Genomic DNA, 21,106 nt, shown 5'->3' with positions numbered 1-21,106 from the left:
AGCCAGGCGAGCTCACAGCCCCAGAGGGACGAGCTCTGTGTTAGCATTTCCAAGCTGGCAGTTTTCAGCCACTCTCATGGTTTTCAGAGCCTGATGCGATTTTCACCCCCCGGCACTGCACACACCTGCTCCAGACCCCGGCAGGGCAGGCACCAGCCCAGGGCGGGGCAGTGATGAGCAGTGTTTCCCTGGCACCACAGCCCCCAGAGGGGAGGAGCAGAGAGCACAGCCCCGGGCAAAGGCAGCCCCTGCAGGGCCCTTGTTCAAAGCCAGGCCCAGCACACTGCACGTGGCAGGGGCTGGTGCTCCCCCTCGGCCATGCTGTCTCCTCACCCCCACCAGCCAAGCGCCATCTCAGCTCCAGTCCCGCTGCTGGAGCTAATTAGCGAGCACTCAGCGTGCAGCCTGGGAAAGTTCACCGGCGAGGGGGGCTGTAATCCGGCTGCCGAGCCCAGTGCCCCAGCAGCCTCTCGCTAACGGGCCCTTCGAACGGGACACGGACCCGCCCGGCCTCAGGCACACCTGTGCCCCACGCTGAGCCACCACAGACCCCCCATGGCACAGCACCAGCGGGGCCATCAGCACCTGACCGGCAGCTCATTAACCCCTCCGCTGCAGAGGGAAGCTGCCAGCTCCCGTGGAAGGAGCCCTGCCATGGCAGCTAATCCCCCAGATCCGCTGGCTTTCTCTCCTATCAGTCTTGGTTCCTGCCCAGCCCCGTCAGTGGGCTAGCTGAATCCCACATAGCCAGCCCTACGGAGGGGCATATAGGGCCAGATCCCACTGGATGTAAGGCAACACAGCAAACACCGCGGGAGGCTGATTCACACCAGCTGAGGATCTGACCCTTTGTCAATACTCTGCCCTCACACAACAGAGCAGGAAACCCCAATCCTGCCCCAGGGGTGCTGTGCCTGGCTCCTGGCTCTTCCTGCCCCAGCCTAGCTGGCCCAGGGGCCGGCGTGTGCTGGGGGATAACAGCCCACCCCCCCGGGATCAGTGATTTACCAGCCTTTGTTATTTCTTTAAAAATAAATGCACCTTTCTGTCCTATAGAAATGTAAGTAATAAAACAATGCCCTCACCATTCATTATATAAGGCCCACAGTATATTAAATGGTGCTTCAAAAGTTAACAAACTATATTCCAAGAGCTATTATGCTGTCCTAATTGATGAGCATAAACAAGGTAATAGTGGAAATATACAGAAAGATGCCACTCCTTTGTATGTGACTAAAGATACCATCTGTGCAGGAGTATTACTTCTGGATCTCAGTTTTCTAGTGTCGGATAGGTAGAATTTCCGACATTTAGAAGATTATTTTTTGGCCCCCTAAGGAGCGTGGTAGAAGATAGAAGCATGAATCAGAATCCTACTCCTCCTTTACTAGTGATGCATGATCAGCAATTTGTGTGGGGAGACAGAGGGCCTGGCTCATTCTCCTTCCTGTTACTGGTGCCCTTGTTGAGTCAAAATTTTCAGAGCTTGGTAAGACCTATTTTTAAAAGGTCTTTTGAAAAAAAGACTTATCTGTATAAACTGGCTTTATACCCCTACCTCGATATAATGCTGTCCTCGGGAGCCAAAAAATCTTACCGCGTTATAGGTGAAACCGCGTTGTATCGAACTTGCTTTGATCCACCGGAGTGCGCAGCCCAGCCCCCCCGGAGTGCTGCTTTACCGCGTTATATCCGAATTTGTGTTATATCGGGTCGCGTTATATCGGGGTAGAGGTAAATTCCAATGTGGTTCTGTGGTAGCTGCAACATAGCTATCCAGATGGGTGTCACAAGGGAGTTGAAGCTAGATGGACTTCATGAGAGACAAACGTTGTGGTGGGAAGAAATGGTCTGAATGTCTCTTATAGCCTGGTTAGTGGAGGCATTCACCATAATTGGCTGAAGATGATGGAATTTTAAACCCATTTGCATTGCCATTTAGGAAGGCATTACAAACAGTGAAGGGGAAAAAAACATTAAAGTAGTGTTTGAGAGTATACTGCTGCCATTTCGACAATAGTTAGATTAAAAAATGCATTAATAATATGTCACTGTTCATGACAGAGGGAAGTTTATCCAGCACATGGAATGAAAAGTACAGTTCTCTACAGAAAACACCTATTTGGAAAAGCAAGAACGCTGGTTCTGCTGTAGAAATGGTAAGCAGTAAATATTTATATGCTTGTGATTAAAAAAAGTCAATTAAGTTTAGGGTTCATGTAGTAACGGCATAAAATCATTCATAGTCACAGATCAAGTGATCTGCTTAAAAATGTATTTATTTCACAATTCGTGAATATCCTTTGAGTAAAGCAGTGTACACAACTCTAATGTGAAATGAAAGCATGTTTTATAAATAAATAAATATGAAAATTAAATTGGTAACCAGTTTCAAGTTTTAATGAACCATTTTTAATGATTTGCTACTTTTTTACAAGTGTTTATATGGAATGTGTTTATTGTGTCTGTACTATAAAGAGCATAAGAATTGCCACTCCTGATCAGACCATCTGATCTGCCTAGTCTAATATTCTGCCTCTGGCAGTGGAGGGTTATTGGTGCTTTAGGAAAAGGTGGGAAAATCCTATAATGCACTTACATTATTGTGCCATTCTATGGGGGATGTCCTAATAAAAATGAATGCATAGAAGTAGAGTTTCCTGCAACATTCTGGGTGGGGGGAATATTGGGAGAAGTTAAGTTAAAAAAGAACTGCTATTTAAAACAAAAAAGCAAAACTGCTTTTATGAAATGTTTTGCAGCCTATAAGGTGATTTCCCTTTCTTTTGATCTGACCACATCTTGCGCTCTTTAAATCTTCTCCATTGCATCAAGTTGAAGCGTCTTGTGATCACCATCAACTTCCTACATAACCTACTTATTTTGTTGTGTACAGCATTGTCTCCTAGTCCCTCTGAGTTGGCAAAGTTCATTCTGCCAGTGTTATCAATCTTGATTCCCTGTTTGTCCGCTTTACCGTTTGTGTCTGTGCTTTTTCCATGGCACCCTCTCCCATATACACAGAACAGCCTCTTCTCTCTGAACTCTCTCCTGAAGACCACTTCTTTCACAACTACCACAAGAAACTAGCTAAATTATTTATTTATTTGTTTGTTTGTTTTATTTTATGAGTGAACTGCTCATTTATCTTGAGGGAAGTGATGTATTGTTAAGAGGAATTCTGTTCAATTCTATGTGGATACTTATACCACTCTCCCCATCATAGTAGGTCAAAAAATGCACCTTATTCTTGGAATGGAAAGTGATGAGGTTTGTGATAGTCCTTAGTTCCAGGGGAAGTTCAATCCACAGTCTCAGGCTGGTCCCTGAAGAAGCTGTCTCTCCTGCACAGATGAACTTTGCACTTATTGTGGAAAGTACCATTGTACCAGATGAGCAAAGTTGTTGACCCTGATTGTCATCCTGGGGCTTCAGGTGAACTTTTAGATATCCAGGATCCAGGCCCTTGAACACCTAAGAAGAAAAGGACTGAGACCTTGAACTTGACTCAGTATTCTATGGAAGGTCAGTGTAGAAAGCAGAGAACAAGTTTGATGTGCTCACAGTAGCCTGTGTTGCAGAGGAGATATGCTGCAGCATTCTGTACTAGTTACAGTTTCCTAAGTACTGTAGGGTTCATGCCAACAACATAGTTCAGTTGAGAGGTGATGAAGGTATCCATAATAATTGAGGTCATGTTGTCTTCCTCCAGGATGAGATGGAGTTTCCTTGCCGACCAAAGATGGTAGAAAGCATTACTCACAAATGCTGTTACGCAAGAGCTTAGCAGCAGTGTGGAATCAAAGATGACTCCTAAACTATTAACTGAATTAACCAATGGTGGGTGTGTGCCATCAACCAAAGGAAACTGCACTATGACTGCAAACTCTTAAATGCTTTCCTCTGTTCATCAGCATAACTTCTGTCTTGGTCAGGTTCACCATCAACCAGCTGTTCTTCATCCATTAGCTAATCTCATCCAAGCACTGGGATATCTTGGTGATAGTTAGGGCCCTACCAAATTCACGGTCATGAAAAATGCGTCACAGACCGTGAAATCCAGTCTCCCCCTGTGAAATCTGGTCTTTTGTGTGCTTTTACCCTATACTATACAGATTTCATAGGGGAGACCAGCATTTCTCAAACTGGGGGTCCTGACCCAAAAGGGAGTTGCGAGGGGGGTCACAAGATTATTTTAGGGGGGGGTCACAGTATAGCCACCCTTACTTCTGAACTGCCTTCAGAGCTGGGCGGCCGGAGAGTGGCGGCTGTTGGCCAGGTGCCCAGCTCTGAAGACAGCACCCCGCCAGCAGCAGTACAAAAGTAAGGGTGGCAACACCATACCATGCCACCCTTACTTCTGCACTGCTGCCTTCAGAGCTGTGTGGCCAGAGAATGGCAGCTGCTGACTGAGGGCCCAGCTCTGCAGGCAGAAGCACAGAATAAGGGTGGCAATACCGTACCGTGCCATCCTTACTTCTGTGCTGCTGCTGGCGGTGACTCTGCCTTCAGAGCGGGCTCCCGGCCAGCGGCCACCACTCTCCAGCTGCCCAGCTCTGAAAGCAGTGCTGCCGTCCGCCTCAGCGCAGAAGTAAGGGTAGCAGTGCCGCAAACACCACCCCTCCCCCCCACAATAACCCCTTCGACCACCCCACAACTCCTTTTTGGGTCAGGTTCCTTACAATTACAACACCATGAAATTTCAGATACATATAGCTGAAATCATGAAATTAACAATTTTTAAAATCCTATGACCATGAAATTGACCAAAATGGACCATGAATTTGGTAGGGCCCTAGTGATAGTGGTATGGTCATACTTGGTGATAAATAGAACTGTGTGTCATCTGCATATTGCTGGCACTTGAGTTAATATTAGTACCCCTTTTGACCTGAGGGCTAGCCCAAAATTTGGGGTATACTAGGTTGTTCCAGTTAAGAAGAAAAATTGGTGATAGGTGTTTCTTAGGCCTTGTCTATGCTGCCACTTAGTGCTGAAACTTTCCTCGATCAGGGGTGTGAAAACTGTAAAGTGGCAGTGTAGATAGTGCTACAGCGCTGGGAGCCACTTCCCTTGTGGGAGTGGGTTTTTTTTTTTTTTTTTTTTTACAGCGCTGGGAGAGCTCTCTCCCAGTGCTGGAGCTGCAACTACACCGCAACTGTGTAGACAAAGACTCAGATGTAGTTTTTGTTTATTTACAAAGAATGTACTTTGTCCCTGAACACAGAAGGAATCGAATAGCAGGAAACAGCTTTTTTGGCTCTCAGCACCAAGGACATTCTTGTCAGCCAACACCTCTGAGCCAAAGAACCACTCTCCAGGTTTCATTCAGGGTCACACACTGTTTTCAGCTGCTCCTACAGGCTAGCTCTCTGGTCCTCAGTGTTCTGCCTACTAACTCACTCACTCACTCACTCACAGACTGACTTACCCAGCTAAGGCCCTCCACTCACACAACTCCTGGGTGTGTTCACAAAACCCTTTTATCTTAGGTAAGGACTTGTGATTCATTTATCCTTACAGTTATGTTAACTGAAGGGTGAGTTCACACTCCTCAATCTCAGATTGATTTTAATTTTGAAGTTTTAAATTGACCCATAAAAGGTTCCACCCAACTCATAACAGTATCATCTGACCAGTTTACCTGATGGCTGCATGTACTTGTTGAATAGGATTGGAGAAAAAATTGATCCTTGTGGACTCCACAAGTGAAAGGTCTAGTGGGGGAAGTACAACTTCCCATTACCATTCATTGGGTCAAGTATCAGAGGGGTAGCCGTGTTAGTCTGGATCTGTAAAAAAGCGACAAAGAGTCCTGTGGCACCTTATAGACTAACAGAAGTATTGGAGCATAAGCTTTCGTGGGTGAATACCCACTTCGTCAGACGCATGTGGTGAAAATTTCCAGAGGCAGGTATAAATATGCAGGCAAAAATCAGTCTAGAGATAACGAGGTTAGTTCAGTCAGGGAGGATGAGGCCCTCTTCTAGCAGTTGAGTTGTTTAATCCCTACGTAAAAGGATAAATGGACACAAATCAGATATTAGGAATGGCAATATACAAAAACCTGTAGGAGAACACTTCAGTCTCCCTGGACACACAATAGCAGATTTAAAGGTAGCCATCCTGCAGCAAAAAAACTTCAGGACTAGACTCCAAAGAGAAACTGCTGAACTTCAGTTCATTTGCAAATTTGACACCATCAGCTCAGGATTAAACAAAGACTGTGAATGGCTAGCCAACTACAAAAGCAGTTTCTCCTCCCTAGGTGTTCACACCTCAACTGCTAGAAGAGGGCCTCATCCTCCCTGATTGAACTAACCTCATTATCTCTAGACTGATTCTTGCCTGCATATTCATACCTGCCTCTGGAAATTTCCACCACATGCATCTGACGAAGTGGGTATTCACCCACGAAAGCTTATGCTCCAATACTTATTCATAGATTCATAGATTCTAGGACTGGAAGGGACCTCGAGAGGTCATCGAGTCCAGTCCCCTGCCCGCATGGCAGGACCAAATACTGTCTAGACCATCCCTGATAGACATTTATCTAACCTACTCTTAAATATCTCCAGAGATGGAGATTCCACAACCTCCCTAGGCAATTTATTCCAGTGTTTAACCACCCTGACAGTTAGGAACTTTTTCCTAATGTCCAACCTAGACCTCCCTTGCTGCAGTTTAAGCCCATTGCTTCTTGTTCTATCCTTAGAGGCTAAGGTGAACAAGTTTTCTCCCTCCTCCTTATGACACCCTTTTAGATACCTGAAAACTGCTATCATGTCCCCTCTCAGTCTTCTCTTTTCCAAACTAAACAAACCCAATTCTTTCAGCCTTCCTTCATAGGTCATGTTCTCAAGACCTTTAATCATTCTTGTTGCTCTTCTCTGGACCCTTTCCAATTTCTCCACATCTTTCTTGAAATGCGGTGCCCAGAACTGGACACAATACTCCAGTACTTCTGTTAGTCTATAAGGTGCCACAGGACTCTTTGTCGCTTTATTCATTGGGTGTGACCCTTTAGGAAAGACACAAACCACTGTATTATGTTGGACTCCTGCCAGCTCTCTTCAGCAAGACAGCAGTATCTGATGGTCAGCAGTGTCATATGCTGCAGAGAGATCATAAAAGATGAGAATGGATGTCTGCCCTCTTATCTATTGATAGCAGGAGATCATCTATCACTGCCACTAAAGTAGTTTAGGTTCCATATCCTGGCCAGAATCCAGATTCTGCCAGGTCTAGAATATTGGCTTCAATTAGGCAAGCTTGAAGTTGGCCAGTGGCTAGCTTCTCTCTGAATTTGCTCAGGAACAGGAAGTTTGACAATGGGTAGTGGATGGCTAAAGCCAGTATATCCAGAGCGGGGTTCTTCAGTGTTGGTCAGACTATTGCATATTTGAAGGAGGAAAGAAAAGTTCCTTCCCTGAATGAGTCATTGGCTCTTTCAGTCATGAGAGACCTCTGTTGCTTGTGCCTCTCTTTCACAAGCCAGGAAAGATGAGTCAGATTCACGGGTCTTGAGTCGAGACCCCTTTAGGGTGTCCAGAATTTCTTGATGAGTGAGTGTACTGAACTCCACGTGGGAGGATTATTAGTTGGTGAGTGTAGGCAAAGCAGATCCAAGCTGTTTGAGAATCCTTCTCAAATATGCACAATATTTTCAGCAAAGCATGATGATAGTTCGCAGCATTCAGCGCCCTGTTCTGATGCAGGCTTCTAGACACTCAGAATTGAGGAAACAGTTTATCGCCCTGGACAGCTCCTTGGGGCAAGATTTGTCAGCATTAGTGGAAGGTGGTGATAGAAAGGTTCTCTTGGCCTGGAATACAGCCTCAGCATAGTAGTGTTGCCAGTTTGGATTGGATGTATTCCTGGAGGTTTCATCACATGACATAGTCTTTAATTAAAGATTCATCTTTAATTCCCGGAGACTCCAGGACAATCCTTGAGGGTTGACAACCCTATAAAACTTGGAGGAATTTGTTGTTTCATCTGGTCTGTATCAACCTTTGTTTTCTGCCATTGGCCCTCGAGTTTCTGCCTCTCTCTTTATCTGGCACAGGGTGTCAGAAAACCAAGGAAATCAGTGACATCTGAATCCAGCTCAATCTCTTCCTCTGTAAGTAGTTTGCATCCTAGGAGAAGCTAGCCGGATTAAGTCCCTATGCTAGGCAGAGTGCAGGGACTGGCTCCTGTATTGGGTCACAAGGTGTATGAGAAGGAAGCTCTTTGCACTCATCACTCCCATGCAAGAGTGAGCTGCAATTTGTCATTCAGTCTTCAATTAGGACAATTTTCTTTGACATATGAAGAAATTTTGTTAAGAAATAACTAAAATTTAAGTGTTTGAAAACTTTATGCCACAAATTTGCAATCTATGATTTTCTACTTTTTTTTCAGCAACCTCCACTAATTTTATTGCAACTGTAGTATCATAGCACAGTAAAGGGTTACAATTAGCATTGAACAGCCTTAAATTTGAAATTCCTTCCTCTCTTATGTTAGATCTTTACATAATTTGAACATTGTTTATGATGGTTCAATTTCCTCAGTTTCTTAGCATTTTAAGGTGTGGGGGAAGTTTTTATGGTAGGAGTTTTAAAAATTATCAAAATATTTTGATACATAAGTGATCCTTGAAACAACATCATGAAGTGTTTTTTGTAATAATCTAAAGTGTGACACCATTATGGATGACATTACATCCATACACACAGACACATCCATTACAGTGCTGGGCAGCAGCACATGTTAAAAATACTAGTAGATTAATTTATTTCTGTAAGTAACTGTTCTATCCAGCTTGGCTTTTTAATGAGAATTTATCAAAATCAATAAATAGATTGTTTGAAGGCCCTTCCTTTTTATTTTTAAGTCAAGGGCAAGCTGTTTAAAGACGTTTTATAAACAAAGAAATAATGAAATGAATGGATCTTTGACCATAACTGTGTTAGGAGGCACTTCAAGTGTCCAAGGTATCTAGATAGCAAAGGAAAATAGATTATATTTGTGTTATCATGGGTTCTGTATATCAAAAGAAGAAATGAGCTTTTTCATTTAGTTGCTTCCTAATTTTGATATATATATATATATATATATAGCCCTTCAGAAATTCAAAACGGAGTCGTCTCTTTTGTGAAGACGAAGACAGACAGTTAAATACAAGGTCTCCCAAAAGAAATCAGAAGATTGCAATGGTTCCACAGGTATGTATGTGTTATGCAGAGACCATTACCAGAAAGGAAAGCAAGCCTTTAAAATAAATTGTGTTTTCTTCTCAATTTACGTCATAAGTTTATGAATTTTGGGTGGGGGGACCTATTCCTAGGTAAAGGCTGTGGCTCAAAATAGATTAATACATCCTTTTTCCTCCCCACAAGTGGGTCCCTCACTGACACAGCTCTGTTCATGCTGATCCTGTACCATTGAGTCTATCGGGGAAAATGCTGACTGGTGCTCCACCATACCTAAGCACAGGCAGAACTATTGGAACACTCATCCTATTAGCACTCTCTACTGTATCAGGCAGAGTGGGGAACACTGACTAAATGGACCTAGCAATGTAGGAGCTGCCATGAAGTTAAAAAAAAATACCACCAGGAGCTGCAGGCACCTTATGTTGCCACTGTAACTGCCTGTTGAAACATAGTTCTTGTCGTGTAGATAGGACCTAACATCTTGTCCTTACTATAGCTTGTAAAACAGTTTTCAAACACAACCTAACATGGTTTGTGTCCACACCAAGCATGGTTATCAGTTATTAAAAACTTATTCAGAAACTGTGCTCAAGGAGGCCTTGTCTATATTATGCTTATTTCATTCAAATTTCTGGTTGTTTGAGTGATGGTAGCACTTTAGCCAGCATGTTCATGTAGCCGTGCATGGAGCAAAGTTAGATTAACCTTAAAACATCAGAGGTTACCTTGAGTCCTGTCTATATGAGTGCCACCACCACTGGAGCTGAACTGCTGGTGGGAAATGTTCACAAAAAAGCCTAGTGTAGAGACTCTGACCAGCTAATAGTTTGGGGCATGATCTCTGCTAGCTCTTGGCATCAGTTGTGTGTTTTATTGTATAGTTATAATCTTTGCCATTTTATATTAGTATTATCTTTGTAATAAAAATTAAAGAAACCATGGAACAATACATTTGAATTAAAACATTGCAGTTGCTAATGTATTCATTTTTATCAAGAAAATGAACTTTGCTTATCTAGTTAAAGAATTCTGAATATTTAATAAACAATTGAAGAATTTGAGAAGGCTCCTGTTTGTTTGATTCATTGTACTGTTTAGCACATTTAATACTGCAAATGCTTTCATTTTCACTTTGGAAGTTCAGCTGCTAGTAACCTCTCCTTTATTTTATTGCTTAGAAGTTTACTGCAACAATGCCAACGCCAGACAAGAAAGCATCACAGAAGATTGGATTACGGTTACGTAATCTACTCAAACTTCCCAAAGCACACAAATGGTGCATATATGAATGGTTCTACTCAAATATAGATAAGTACGTACTATTTCTTTATATATTATTTTTATTTATTACTGTAGAAACTAAAGTTACTCCCTGGAATTGACACTTTCTCACAGTGGGGCAGCCTTTGGGTTCCTGATTGCCCAAGAATGTGAAGGGGATGCTGAGTGGCTGGAGTTCGCTTCACTGGGATCCTCTTTTTCCCCAATCCCTACCAGTTTTATCGGTTCCAAGTCAGCTCTACCCTGGGTCTCCAAGGTTCCTTCCAACAAGTGATCAGCCCAACACTTCTACGAAGGATTCCCCATCCTGGCATAGGATGACTGGATAAGCAAGTCTTGGGGGCAGTCCTACCAGTAGAGATCTACTGTCAGCTCAACCTGCTGGATGGAGTAAACTTCACATACCCATGGACACAATGTGGAGAAAAAAAAAATAGTTCTCTGGGGACCTTCTCTGAGCCAATCAGCTGGTCGCAGACCAAAGTCTGGCTGTCAGTGACCGGGATGTGGGCAGTTATGCCTAGTGGTCAGAGCAGGAGTCAAGTATAATAGTTGGAGAAGGAGTTGATAACCAGAAATCAGAGTGCAGGGTCAGAGCTGGAGTCAGAAGCCAGATATCAGAGCCTCAGGTCAGGGCCAGAGGCAGGACTTGGAGCCCAGAGTTAGAATCGGGTTACCTGGAGTAAGGCAACACAGGAGCAGGGGTGGGTTCAGGCAGGAGCTATCGCAGCTGTGGGTAAATCCTTTGAATAGATGCTGAACTGCTCTACCTCTGCTCAGGAGCGGGTCTGCTCACCCTTTCAGCCAATCAGGCAGTGTAGCCAATCAGTTAGTCTACTACAGTAAAAGGAACTCCATTAGGAACCCAGAGTCTGGCTCTGCTGCAGGGCCTAATTCCTGATCCTGGTTACACCTCATGTCCAACATCTCCACCACTTCCATTAAATTGCAGGTGAATGGAGCCTGGCTTTGCTTGCAGGCCCACAGTCCACACCTCTCCATATGCACAGTCCATAGAGCCCCTGTCATGTTGGGGGGTGGTTGTTTCATCTGCGCCTTCTGCATCAGTCTCTGCCAGATAAGGACCACTTGCATCTGCCAGTGCGGCTGTGCTATCTGCTGCAACAACTGCAGTTGTCCCTCTTGGAAATGGGTTCAGATCTGGCTGGCTTCTAGACTCCGCCTCAACCTTGTTAAGGGGGGTAAGGGATTTTTTTTTTTTTTAATGTCACATAATGTCACACCCTTTAGCGGGGCTGAAGAGATGCCTACGTTCTCCATCACTTGTGGCAAGGTGACTTACCAGCTGGGGGCCACTTTGTGGCTAGGAGCAGCATTGCTGGGTTTTGTTCTTTGTAGTCCTGCTGCCGAAGTCTGATATGGGTCCCCTCTTGCCTTGCGATGTGGCCCCCTTTGGTCTCACTCTTTTTGGCATAAATCAGGGTTTTCACCCAGTAGTCCCAGGCCTTCACACCAGGTTGACAGTCCTGGCCCAGGTCCAATAGTCCTTCTGGGCCCTTGTGCCTGGGGTCTTCTGGCTAGTCCTTATGGTGAGGCTGTAGGGGAATTCAGTTCCTCCCTCTACCCTAGGTTCCAGCTGAGGGACCCTTGCAGCAAGTGGTTGCAAGCAGTTAAGGTCTGTCTCATCAGACCTCTTGTTTCTTCCCTGAGCTGCTTCCTACAATGCGGCCATCTTCTCCTCAGAGGGCTCATATTCACAACCCCCTAGTCTCAGTCCTCAAGGTAACAATGGAAGAGAAAATAAATTAACAGAAATAAAGAGCTCTTCCAGCTTCTGTGCCCCACCTGGATCTTCCAGCTGTTTGTCCTGCTTTTCTGTGTTCACAGTCAATATAGCTTGGTTCTCTGTCATGGGAACTGAGGATTACAGGTCTGTCCACCGCCCCAGACTGGGCCTTCCGAATGAAAAGGGAGAAATTCAGGTCTTCTCCTCCAAGATTGGCATACCTCGGCAGGGGCAGTGGGGCAGAGCTGCGTGAGCCCAAAGCTGCTCTTTAACCCCTTCTTGCCTACTGTGTAGTTTGTATATCCCATCACAGATTTGTAACAGTTCAAATCTAAATGCGAGACCATTGGAAAATTAGTCAGTAGCAGCTTAGGTGTTGTTCAAAAACTGGTGTGACCCGGCAGTGAAACTAGCAACCCACCATAGGAAAACAAGCCAGAACAATACTTTGCCACTTTTTATTTTAAAAGATCATATCGTTGTTAACCAATATTTTTCCTTAGCATTTGTTCAGGATACATAAATGTATTCCAGTGTTCAATCAGAATAGCTTCTGTCAGGATTGTTGAGACAATATTCTCTGAACTCAGCAGTCAGGCATAGCAGAGGAAAAGAATTATGTATATGCCTGTCATAGGTATAAAAATTACGCTTATTTAATTTGCTTTAAATTCACAGCATACAGGGTTGTTGTTGGGTTTTTTCCCAACAAATGGTCTTGTTAAATGTATTACTGGGATACTGGGAACAAATTACTGTTATATTTTTGCATAAGTAACATTTGTATTCCACCATCCTTGACAATGACCCTTTAAGAACTTTTAGCTTATACTAGTAATAATAATGTATATCATTGTTCAGTCCATTAGTTAACTGAAATGTGAGGTATGTAGTAGATAATTCCCAAAGTCTCCTAGCTCTGAAAATGGTGATTATCAAAGTAAATTTGTCACCATTTGAAATAAATACTACTAAGATATATGACCATCCTGTAAATTTATTAGTGCCTCAAGTTGTTTCTAAAACTACAATTATCTTTTAACAAACTTTCTAGAATGAGCTATTTTGTTATGAATGATATCATCTAGACCTTTCTTTTACATAATAAATACTAATATAAATATTTTATATGAAGCAAGAATTAGAAATTGCACAGATGTCTTCGTCAAGTACCAATACGTTACTCAGTATGCAACCATTGTTAGTTATTTTAATCTAACCATTGTAAAATATTTTAATCCAATTTAAATGGGCTACATCAATTTAAAAATCATATTTCTGTTTGAAAATTTTTACTTTTTATTGATACAAGAAACACTTAAGATTACAGTAACTCAGTGGTTCTCAGTTTTTTCATACCATCCATGACCCCACATTACAATAGATAATCCTTTCCTTCTAACCATAGAAAAAAGCAGGGTAGTCTCAGCCCTTTTGGACCTATTTGTGACCCAAGTTGAGAATCCGTGCTATATTTAAAAGAGATTAGAATAAAAAATATATTTTTCTTTCTCAATTTATTTACTTAGTGCATATGACAGCACCTTGTGCATAGACATTTTCACACCTCTTTTGTGTAAGTCACTCATTTTCCTTTAAAATCTCACTCCTTTACTGTGATTTGTGCAGGTGGACTGCTGCACTTGTCTCACTGACTTCAGTGGGGATCCACCCAGATTTAACAATCCATGTGCATGGGTCACAATGCACGTTCATGGCCTCCGTTTCTGTGGGGTTTTCCACACAGCAACAAGGGAGAGAAACATTTTAAAAAGAGAGAAAATGTGATTTCATTGTAACCCATATATATTGGTAGGAGGATTCAAGTGCAAATGTAGCTCCTAAAACTATTTTGTACACTTTTTTTTTTTTTTAATTGACTTAATTTCAAGTTGATAAAGTATAAATTCCTCTGCAGGGAACAGAAACATTTTCAGTAACTTTGTTCCACACATTTCTTGTGAGGATGGAGATTTCTTAGTTCCTCATGACAGACATTTTCTGGATGTAGTTAACAGGTTTGTAATTAACGGAGTGTCACTTGTGTTTTAACAGACCATTGTTTGAGGGAGATAATGATTTCTGTGTATGCCTGAAAGAGTCTTTTCCAAACCTGAAAACCCGAAAATTAACAAGAGTGGAATGGGGAAAAATCAGACGATTAATGGGAAAACCACGAAGGTAAAAATAAATATATAATTTTATTTTACTTTTAATTCATTTTTCAGAGGATTAATATTTTTTTCTTAATCGTTTCTGGATCATCTTACTAAAATATGGTTGCATTTCTTTTGAATATAGGTATCATTGAGAATAAAGCAACATGCCTTTACCTGTGTATGCATGAAATGGATATAGGAATTGTATTTTTTTTAAATTCCAAGTAAGTTATTTGAGTATGGCCAGCCCATACAATGCTGCCAAACCTACAGATCATTGGGCCCTTCCAAAGCAGGATGAAAAAATAGTGGAATAATTATCTCTCATGTTCCAGTGTTATCTGGTAATGGAGCCCAAGCTGTTTTCTACAGCACAACTTCTTAAATCTCTCCATATATGTGTATTTTCAGTTTTGAGTTTAACTATGATGTTAAACAGCAGCCAATGAAGTTAGACATTTTTAAATCAGAAGGTCCGAATAACTTGCATCCAAGAGTTTTAAAAGAGCTGGCTGTGGAACTCATTGGACCATTAATAATGATTTTCAATAAGTCTTGGAATACTGGGGAAGTTCCAGAAGACTGGAAGAAATCTTATGTTGTACCAATATTTAAAAAGGGTAAACAGGATGATCTGGGTAATTATCAGCCTATCAGTCTGACTTAGCTCCTGGGCAAAATAATAGAGTAGCTCATATGGGATTTGATTAATAAAAAATTAAAGGAGAGTAATATAATAAATGCCAATCAACATGGGTTTATGGAAAATAGATCTTGTCAAACTAACTTGATATCTTTTTTTGGGTAGATTACAAGTTTGGTCGCTAAAGGTAATAGTATTGACGTAATATTCTTAGATTTCTGTAAGGTATTTGATTTGGTACTGCATAACATTTGATTAAAAAACTATAATGACAGTTAAATGCTGGCTAACTGTTAGATCTCAAACATGGAAAAATGGAAAATCATCCTTGAGCAGGTGTGTTTCTAGTGTGATCCCACAAGTATCGGTGCTTGGCCCTATGCTATTTACCATTTTTATCAATGACCTGAAAGAAAACATAAAGTCATCACTGATGAAGTTTGCAGATGACAAAAAAATTGGGAGAGTGATAAATAACTGATACTGTGCAATCTGGATCACTTGGTAAGCTAAACGCAAGCAGATAACGTTATGGCTAACTGTAAAATGTATACATCTAGGAACAAAGAATGCAGGTCATACTTACACATTGGGGACTCTATCCTGGAAAGCAGTAACTCTGTAAAAGATTTGGGCGTTGCAGGGGGTAATCGGGTAAACATGACTCCTCAGTGTGATGCTGTGACCACAAGGGCTAATGTGATCCTTGGATGCATAAACATGGGAATCTTGAATAGGAAAACAGAGGTTCTTCTTCGAGTGCTTGTTCATGTCAATTCCAATCAGGTGTGTGCGCCCACGTGTGCACAGCAGCCACAAGAATTTTCCCCTGCAGCATCCGTCGGGTCAGTCCACACGCCCCCTGGAATGGCGCCTTCCTGGCACTCAATATAGGGCCCTACCGACCCACCACCCCCAGTTCCTACTTACCGCCAGTGACGGTTAGCTGGAACTTCCCCTTGCTCTTGTCCTGACAAGCGCATTTAGCAGTCTGTATATAGTTAATCAGTTTTTGTAGTTAGGATTAAGTAGTTAGTAGGTACTTTACTTAGTTCTTACGTTTCCTTTGGGCGCGGCGGGGGGTTTCTCCTCCATCACTATCCCGGTGCTAGGGTATGCTGCAGTCTCCTGGCTTCAAAGCCTGTAAAGTCTGTGGCAAGTGTATGCCCAGAAGCGATCCTCACACTTCATGTTTGAAGTGTTTTTGGGAGAGCCATTAAAAGGATCGCTGTAGGATCTACAGGGTGTTTCGCCCCAGGACACTGAAAGATAGAGATCAGCGCCTGAAGAGTCTACTAATGGAAGCAGCACTCTGGCCCCAGTCTGACCCTGGATTGGCAAACCTGGCACCACTTGCCGCCTCCTCCTCAGTACACAGTGCCCCGGCACCATCAGCACAGGGATCGGTACCAAGTAAAGACACAGACTCTCGGCACCACCATGGCTCCACTCACACCTTACATGCCACAGGCAGGCACCAGTCTCAATCGCCAGTGCTGCAAAACAGGAGGCTGGAGAGGGGTCGTCTTCTCTCCTCCCCCCTTCACCCCCCCAGCTAGACCCAAGGAACTGGCCATGTGAGATCCGAGTTGGGCCATGCTACTTCGGCCCCACTGCCAGAGACAGTCGTGTTGACTCCTGCCTCCATGGAAGGGCGGTTGAGTCCAGACCCTTCTCGCTCACCGAGGCCAAGCCAACAACTACACCTCCCGTCAACCCTGGTGGCATTCGAGGCAGACCGGTACCTGCTCCAGCTTGTGGCACCGTTCTCCCTGCCTAGATGGGATAGGTCACCGGCACCGGTCACTCCCCCAGCACTATCAAGGGGAAAACCCTCAATGATATCCTGGCATCTCATCCCTGGGGCACTGCTCCCCGGCGCCAGAACAGCGTCAGCAGCCTCGTCAGTCCCCGAGCCCTCGGCGCAGACTCTCGGCACCTTGAAGTACCACTCCTCCATGGTTCTCCTTTTCGGAGACGTCGGAGTCGGACTCCTACCGATCTCGTAGGAGCAGAAGCAGGTGGTCCAGGTCATCTTGAGACCTGCAACCTTACTTGGCACTGTGGCCCACATAGCGACAGCCCCCAGCACAGTGCCCTTTTGGACTCCCTGGACTTTTCACCAAGCCCAAGGGCGGAGCCAAGGGTCGCATTCCAGGGCGGCATCGGTGGCCTGAGCCACTTTCGTACCGCCTCCGGCACCGTTGGCATCGGCAGGATTGGGGGTAGATCCATCGTTCCCTGACGCCACCATCCCAACCCCTGCAGCATCAGCGCCAACGACTTGGCACCAACAACAGCCTTGACATCATCGGTTCCAGCTTCAGCAACCTTGGCACCGAGGGCACGGCACCGTTCGCGTCCGCTCCAGCCCAGGATCCCCAAGTGCCACGGGACCCCTTGGGCGTGGAGGGAAGAGAGCAGCCACTCCATGCGGAGGTCTCTTCCTCTTCTTCTCCGGATGAGGCGTTGACGGGCACTTCAGTAGCCCCGACCCTGGAGGACAACAGGGTCCTACAGCAATTGCTGAGGAGGGCTGCCCAGAGCCTTGGCATTTAGGCGGAGGAAGTAGTGGAGGATGCAGATCCAAAGGTGGATATTCTCGCCCCCTCTGGACCTGCACGTATTGTGCTACCCCTCATAAAGACCATTGCCGACACCACAAAAACCTTGTGGCAGACCCCAGCTCTGTTGCTCCCTACGGCTAAGCACAATAAAAGATGCTATTTTGTGCCGTCCAGGGGCTATAAGCACTTGTGTACCTATCCTCCACCAGATTCCCTGGTTGTGGATTCTGCTAACCAACGCGAGCGCTAGGCTACCAAGGCCCCTCCCCAAAGAATCGGGAGGCGAAACAACTCTACCTTTTAGGGAGAAATGTCTACTCCACTAGCGGCTTGCAGCTCCGCATTTCTAATCAGCAGGCCATTGTCAGCAGGTACTGCTACAATACATGTGGGGCAATGGCTAAGTTCGCAGAGCTGCTGCCACAGGACTCCCACGCTGAATTCTCGGCTCTGGTTGAGGAGGGCAAGTTCATCTCCCGAGCTTCACTGCAGGCCGCTCTGGATGGGGCTGATGCAGCTATTCGGGTGATGGCTACCGGGGTTGTCATGAGACGGGGTTCCTGGCTCCAGGTCTGCCACATGAGGTCCAGCAGACCATTCAAGATCTCCCCTTTTGAGGGTTTGAGACTGTTCTCTGAAAAAATGGATAAAAGGCTACATAGCCTAAAAGACTCGAGAGCCACCCTCATATCGCTGGGCCTCCACACCCCCGCTACATAGTGGAGGCATTTTAGGCCGCAACCTCCTCGACGGTTCTACCAACTGCAGAACCGGCAGGATGGCTCATGGAGGAGAAACAGGAGTGGCAGGAAAAGACCACACCCGTCCTCAGGCCAGGGCTCTGGCCCCTCCAAAACTTCATCCGGCCAGAAGCAGGCCTTTTGAAGGTGCAAACTAGGATGGCGCACCAGCACTTGGACTGGATCCAACCCGCCTTACCTTCTCATCCCAACTATCCCCTTTCTACCCTGCTTAGGCCCGTATCACATTGGACCGCTGGGTGCTCCGCATGGTAGAAAGGGGATACTCCCTCCAATTCTCTGCCCTACCATCCTTCCACCCCCCTTCCCCATCCCTCTTCAGGGACCCTTCTCACGAGCAACTCCTTAAACAGGAGGTGTACTCGTTCCTATCACTGCAGGCAGTGGAAGAGGTTCCTCAGAAGCTGAAGGGTAAGGGCTTCTATTCCTGGTATTTCCCAATACCGAAAGCCAAAGGCCCATCGTAGACCTGTGAGAGCTCAACAGGTTCATGAAGAAACTGAATTTCCACATGGTCTCCTTGACCTCCATCATCCCGTCCTTGAATCCAGGGGATCGGTATGCCGTCCTCGACTGAAAGGATGCATACTTTCATATAGCAATTACACCATCCCACAGAAGGTACCTCAAGTTTGTGGTGAGCAACAACCACTAGCAGTTCAGTCTTCCCTTTTGGCCTGTCAGCGGCACCTCGTGTGTTTACCAAGTGCATGGCAGTCATGGCCACATTTCTACGCAGGAACCAGGTGCAGGTGTTCCTGTACCTCGACGACTGTCTGATCAAGGGCCGCTCCAGGGCTCAAATGGAGGCACTAGTCGACTTCATGAGAATGTCGTTTGACGAACTGGGCCTTCTCCTCAACTTGAGGAAATCGACTCTGTCCCTGGTTCAGTGGATAGAGTTCATAGGGGCAGTGTTGGACTCGACACAGGCCAGGGTATACCTCCCGGAAGTGAAGTTTCGGGCCCTGGGTGATATCATTCTAAGTCTCAGGGCAGTTTCCCACCACCACAGCAAGGAATTTCCTGAAACTTCTAGGGCACATGGTCACTTGTACCTATGTGTTGCAACACACCAGACTCCCACCTCGGCCTCTCCAATCATGGCTAGCCTCGGTGTATCGGCCAGCTCAGGACAGTTTGGACAGGGTCATGACTCTGCCTCGCCTAGTCCTCGACTCCCTCCAGTGGTGGCTCGACCCGCAGGTAGTGTGTGCAGGGGTCCTCTTCACCAGTCCTCAGCCATCCCTCTCGCTAGTGACGGACGCATCAGCCTTGGGCTGAGGGGCACATCTGGGAGACCTCGGGACACACGGCTTCTGGTCTCAGGCAGAACTCACTCTCCACATCAATGTCAGAAAGCTGAGAGCAGTGCGCCTGGCATGCCAGACTTTCCGAGCCCACTTGACAGGGAGATGTGTATCAGTCATAACAGATGACACCACAGCGATGTTCTATATCAACAAACGGGGGTGTACACTGCTCTCCCCGTGCCAGGAAGCCCTTGTGTTGTGGGATTTCTGCGTAGAGCATTCAATACACCTTGAAGCATCGTACCTCCCCAGGGTACAGAACTATCTCAGCAGGTCGTTCCATGGCCATGAGTGCTCCTTATGCCCAGACATCTCGAACTTAATCTTCCAACGGTGGGGCTTTCCCCAGATAGATCTGTTCGCCACACGATGCAACAGGAAGTGCCAGCAGTTTTGCTCCTTCCTGAATCGCAGCCCAGGCTCCATCACAGACGCATTCCTCCTCCCATGGGGAGGCTGTCTCCTGTACGCATCCACGCCCATCCCTCTCATTCACAAGGTGCTCCTCCAGATACGGAGGGAAGAGGCTTCAGTGATATTGATAGCTCCAGCCTGGCCCCGCCAACACTGGTACACATGTTTCCTGGAAATGTCTGTGGAAGCCCCAATCACCTTGCCACTCCTCCCGGACTTAATAACTCAGGATCACGGCTGTCTCCAGCACCCAAACCTCGAATCATTGCACCTCACAGCATGGAAGCTCTGTAGCTGAACCCCATGGAGCATTCCTGCTTGGACACGGTTAGACAAGTCCTCCTTGGCAGCAGGAAACCCTCCACCAGGGCTACTTACCTTGCCAAGTGGAAGAGATTATCAATCTGGTTGACACAGCATCTTTTGTCCCCGACGCTCGCCTCTATGCCACTCATACTGGACTACCGTCTTCACTTCAACCAGCAAGGATTGTCCATGTCATCAGTAAGGGTTCACTTGGCTGCCATCTGTGCCTTCCATCCAGGTGCAGAGGGCCAGCCGGTCTTTGCCAACCGTATGGTCAGCCATTTCCTGAAAGGTCTCGACAGGCTATACCACATGTCCGACAACTGGGGGTGGCGGTTTGGTAGGGCCCTATTTTGAGCACCAGGAAGGTGCCATTCCAGAGAGCGCCCAGACCGACCCAACAGATACTGCTAGGGGGGAAACTTTCCAGCTGCCGTGCACGTGTGCGCGCGCACACACCTGGTTGGAATGGACATGAACAACACATCTCGAAGAACAACAGTTACAAGAAGGTGAGTAACCGTTTTTTATTTTACTGCTGTATTTGGTACTGATGCAACTGCTGCTGGAATACTGTGTCCAGTTCTGGTGTCCACAATGCAAGAAGGATGTTGATAAGTTGGAGAGGGTTCAGAAAAGAGCCACAAGAATGAGTAAAAGATTAGAAATCTGCCCTATAGTGATAGACTCAAGGAGCTCAATCTGTTTAGCT

The 21,106-nt window shown here is 45.4% G+C and overlaps 1 protein-coding gene across 4 annotated transcripts in view; it reads left to right on the top strand.

Moving 5' to 3' along the window:
* Positions 1–21,106, top strand: part of LIN9 (lin-9 DREAM MuvB core complex component) — a 63,066-nt gene that overhangs the window by 18,233 nt on the left and 23,727 nt on the right. For 3 of the 4 annotated variants that reach the window (XM_065400945.1, XM_065400944.1, XM_065400943.1), the window contains exons 3-6: positions 2,065–2,159; positions 9,108–9,212; positions 10,382–10,515; positions 14,287–14,412. In XM_065400945.1, the coding sequence (XP_065257017.1) occupies positions 2,065–2,159; positions 9,108–9,212; positions 10,382–10,515; positions 14,287–14,412 (460 nt within the window). The remainder of the gene's footprint in view (positions 1–2,064; positions 2,160–9,107; positions 9,213–10,381; positions 10,516–14,286; positions 14,413–21,106) is intronic. The other variant, XM_065400947.1, reaches the window with a different exon arrangement.

The sequence above is a fragment of the Emys orbicularis genome, chromosome 3 (assembly GCF_028017835.1).
Source record: "Emys orbicularis isolate rEmyOrb1 chromosome 3, rEmyOrb1.hap1, whole genome shotgun sequence".
NCBI classification, from domain to species: Eukaryota; Metazoa; Chordata; order Testudines; family Emydidae; genus Emys; species Emys orbicularis.
This window is presented reverse-complemented; position numbering and strand designations above follow the sequence as displayed.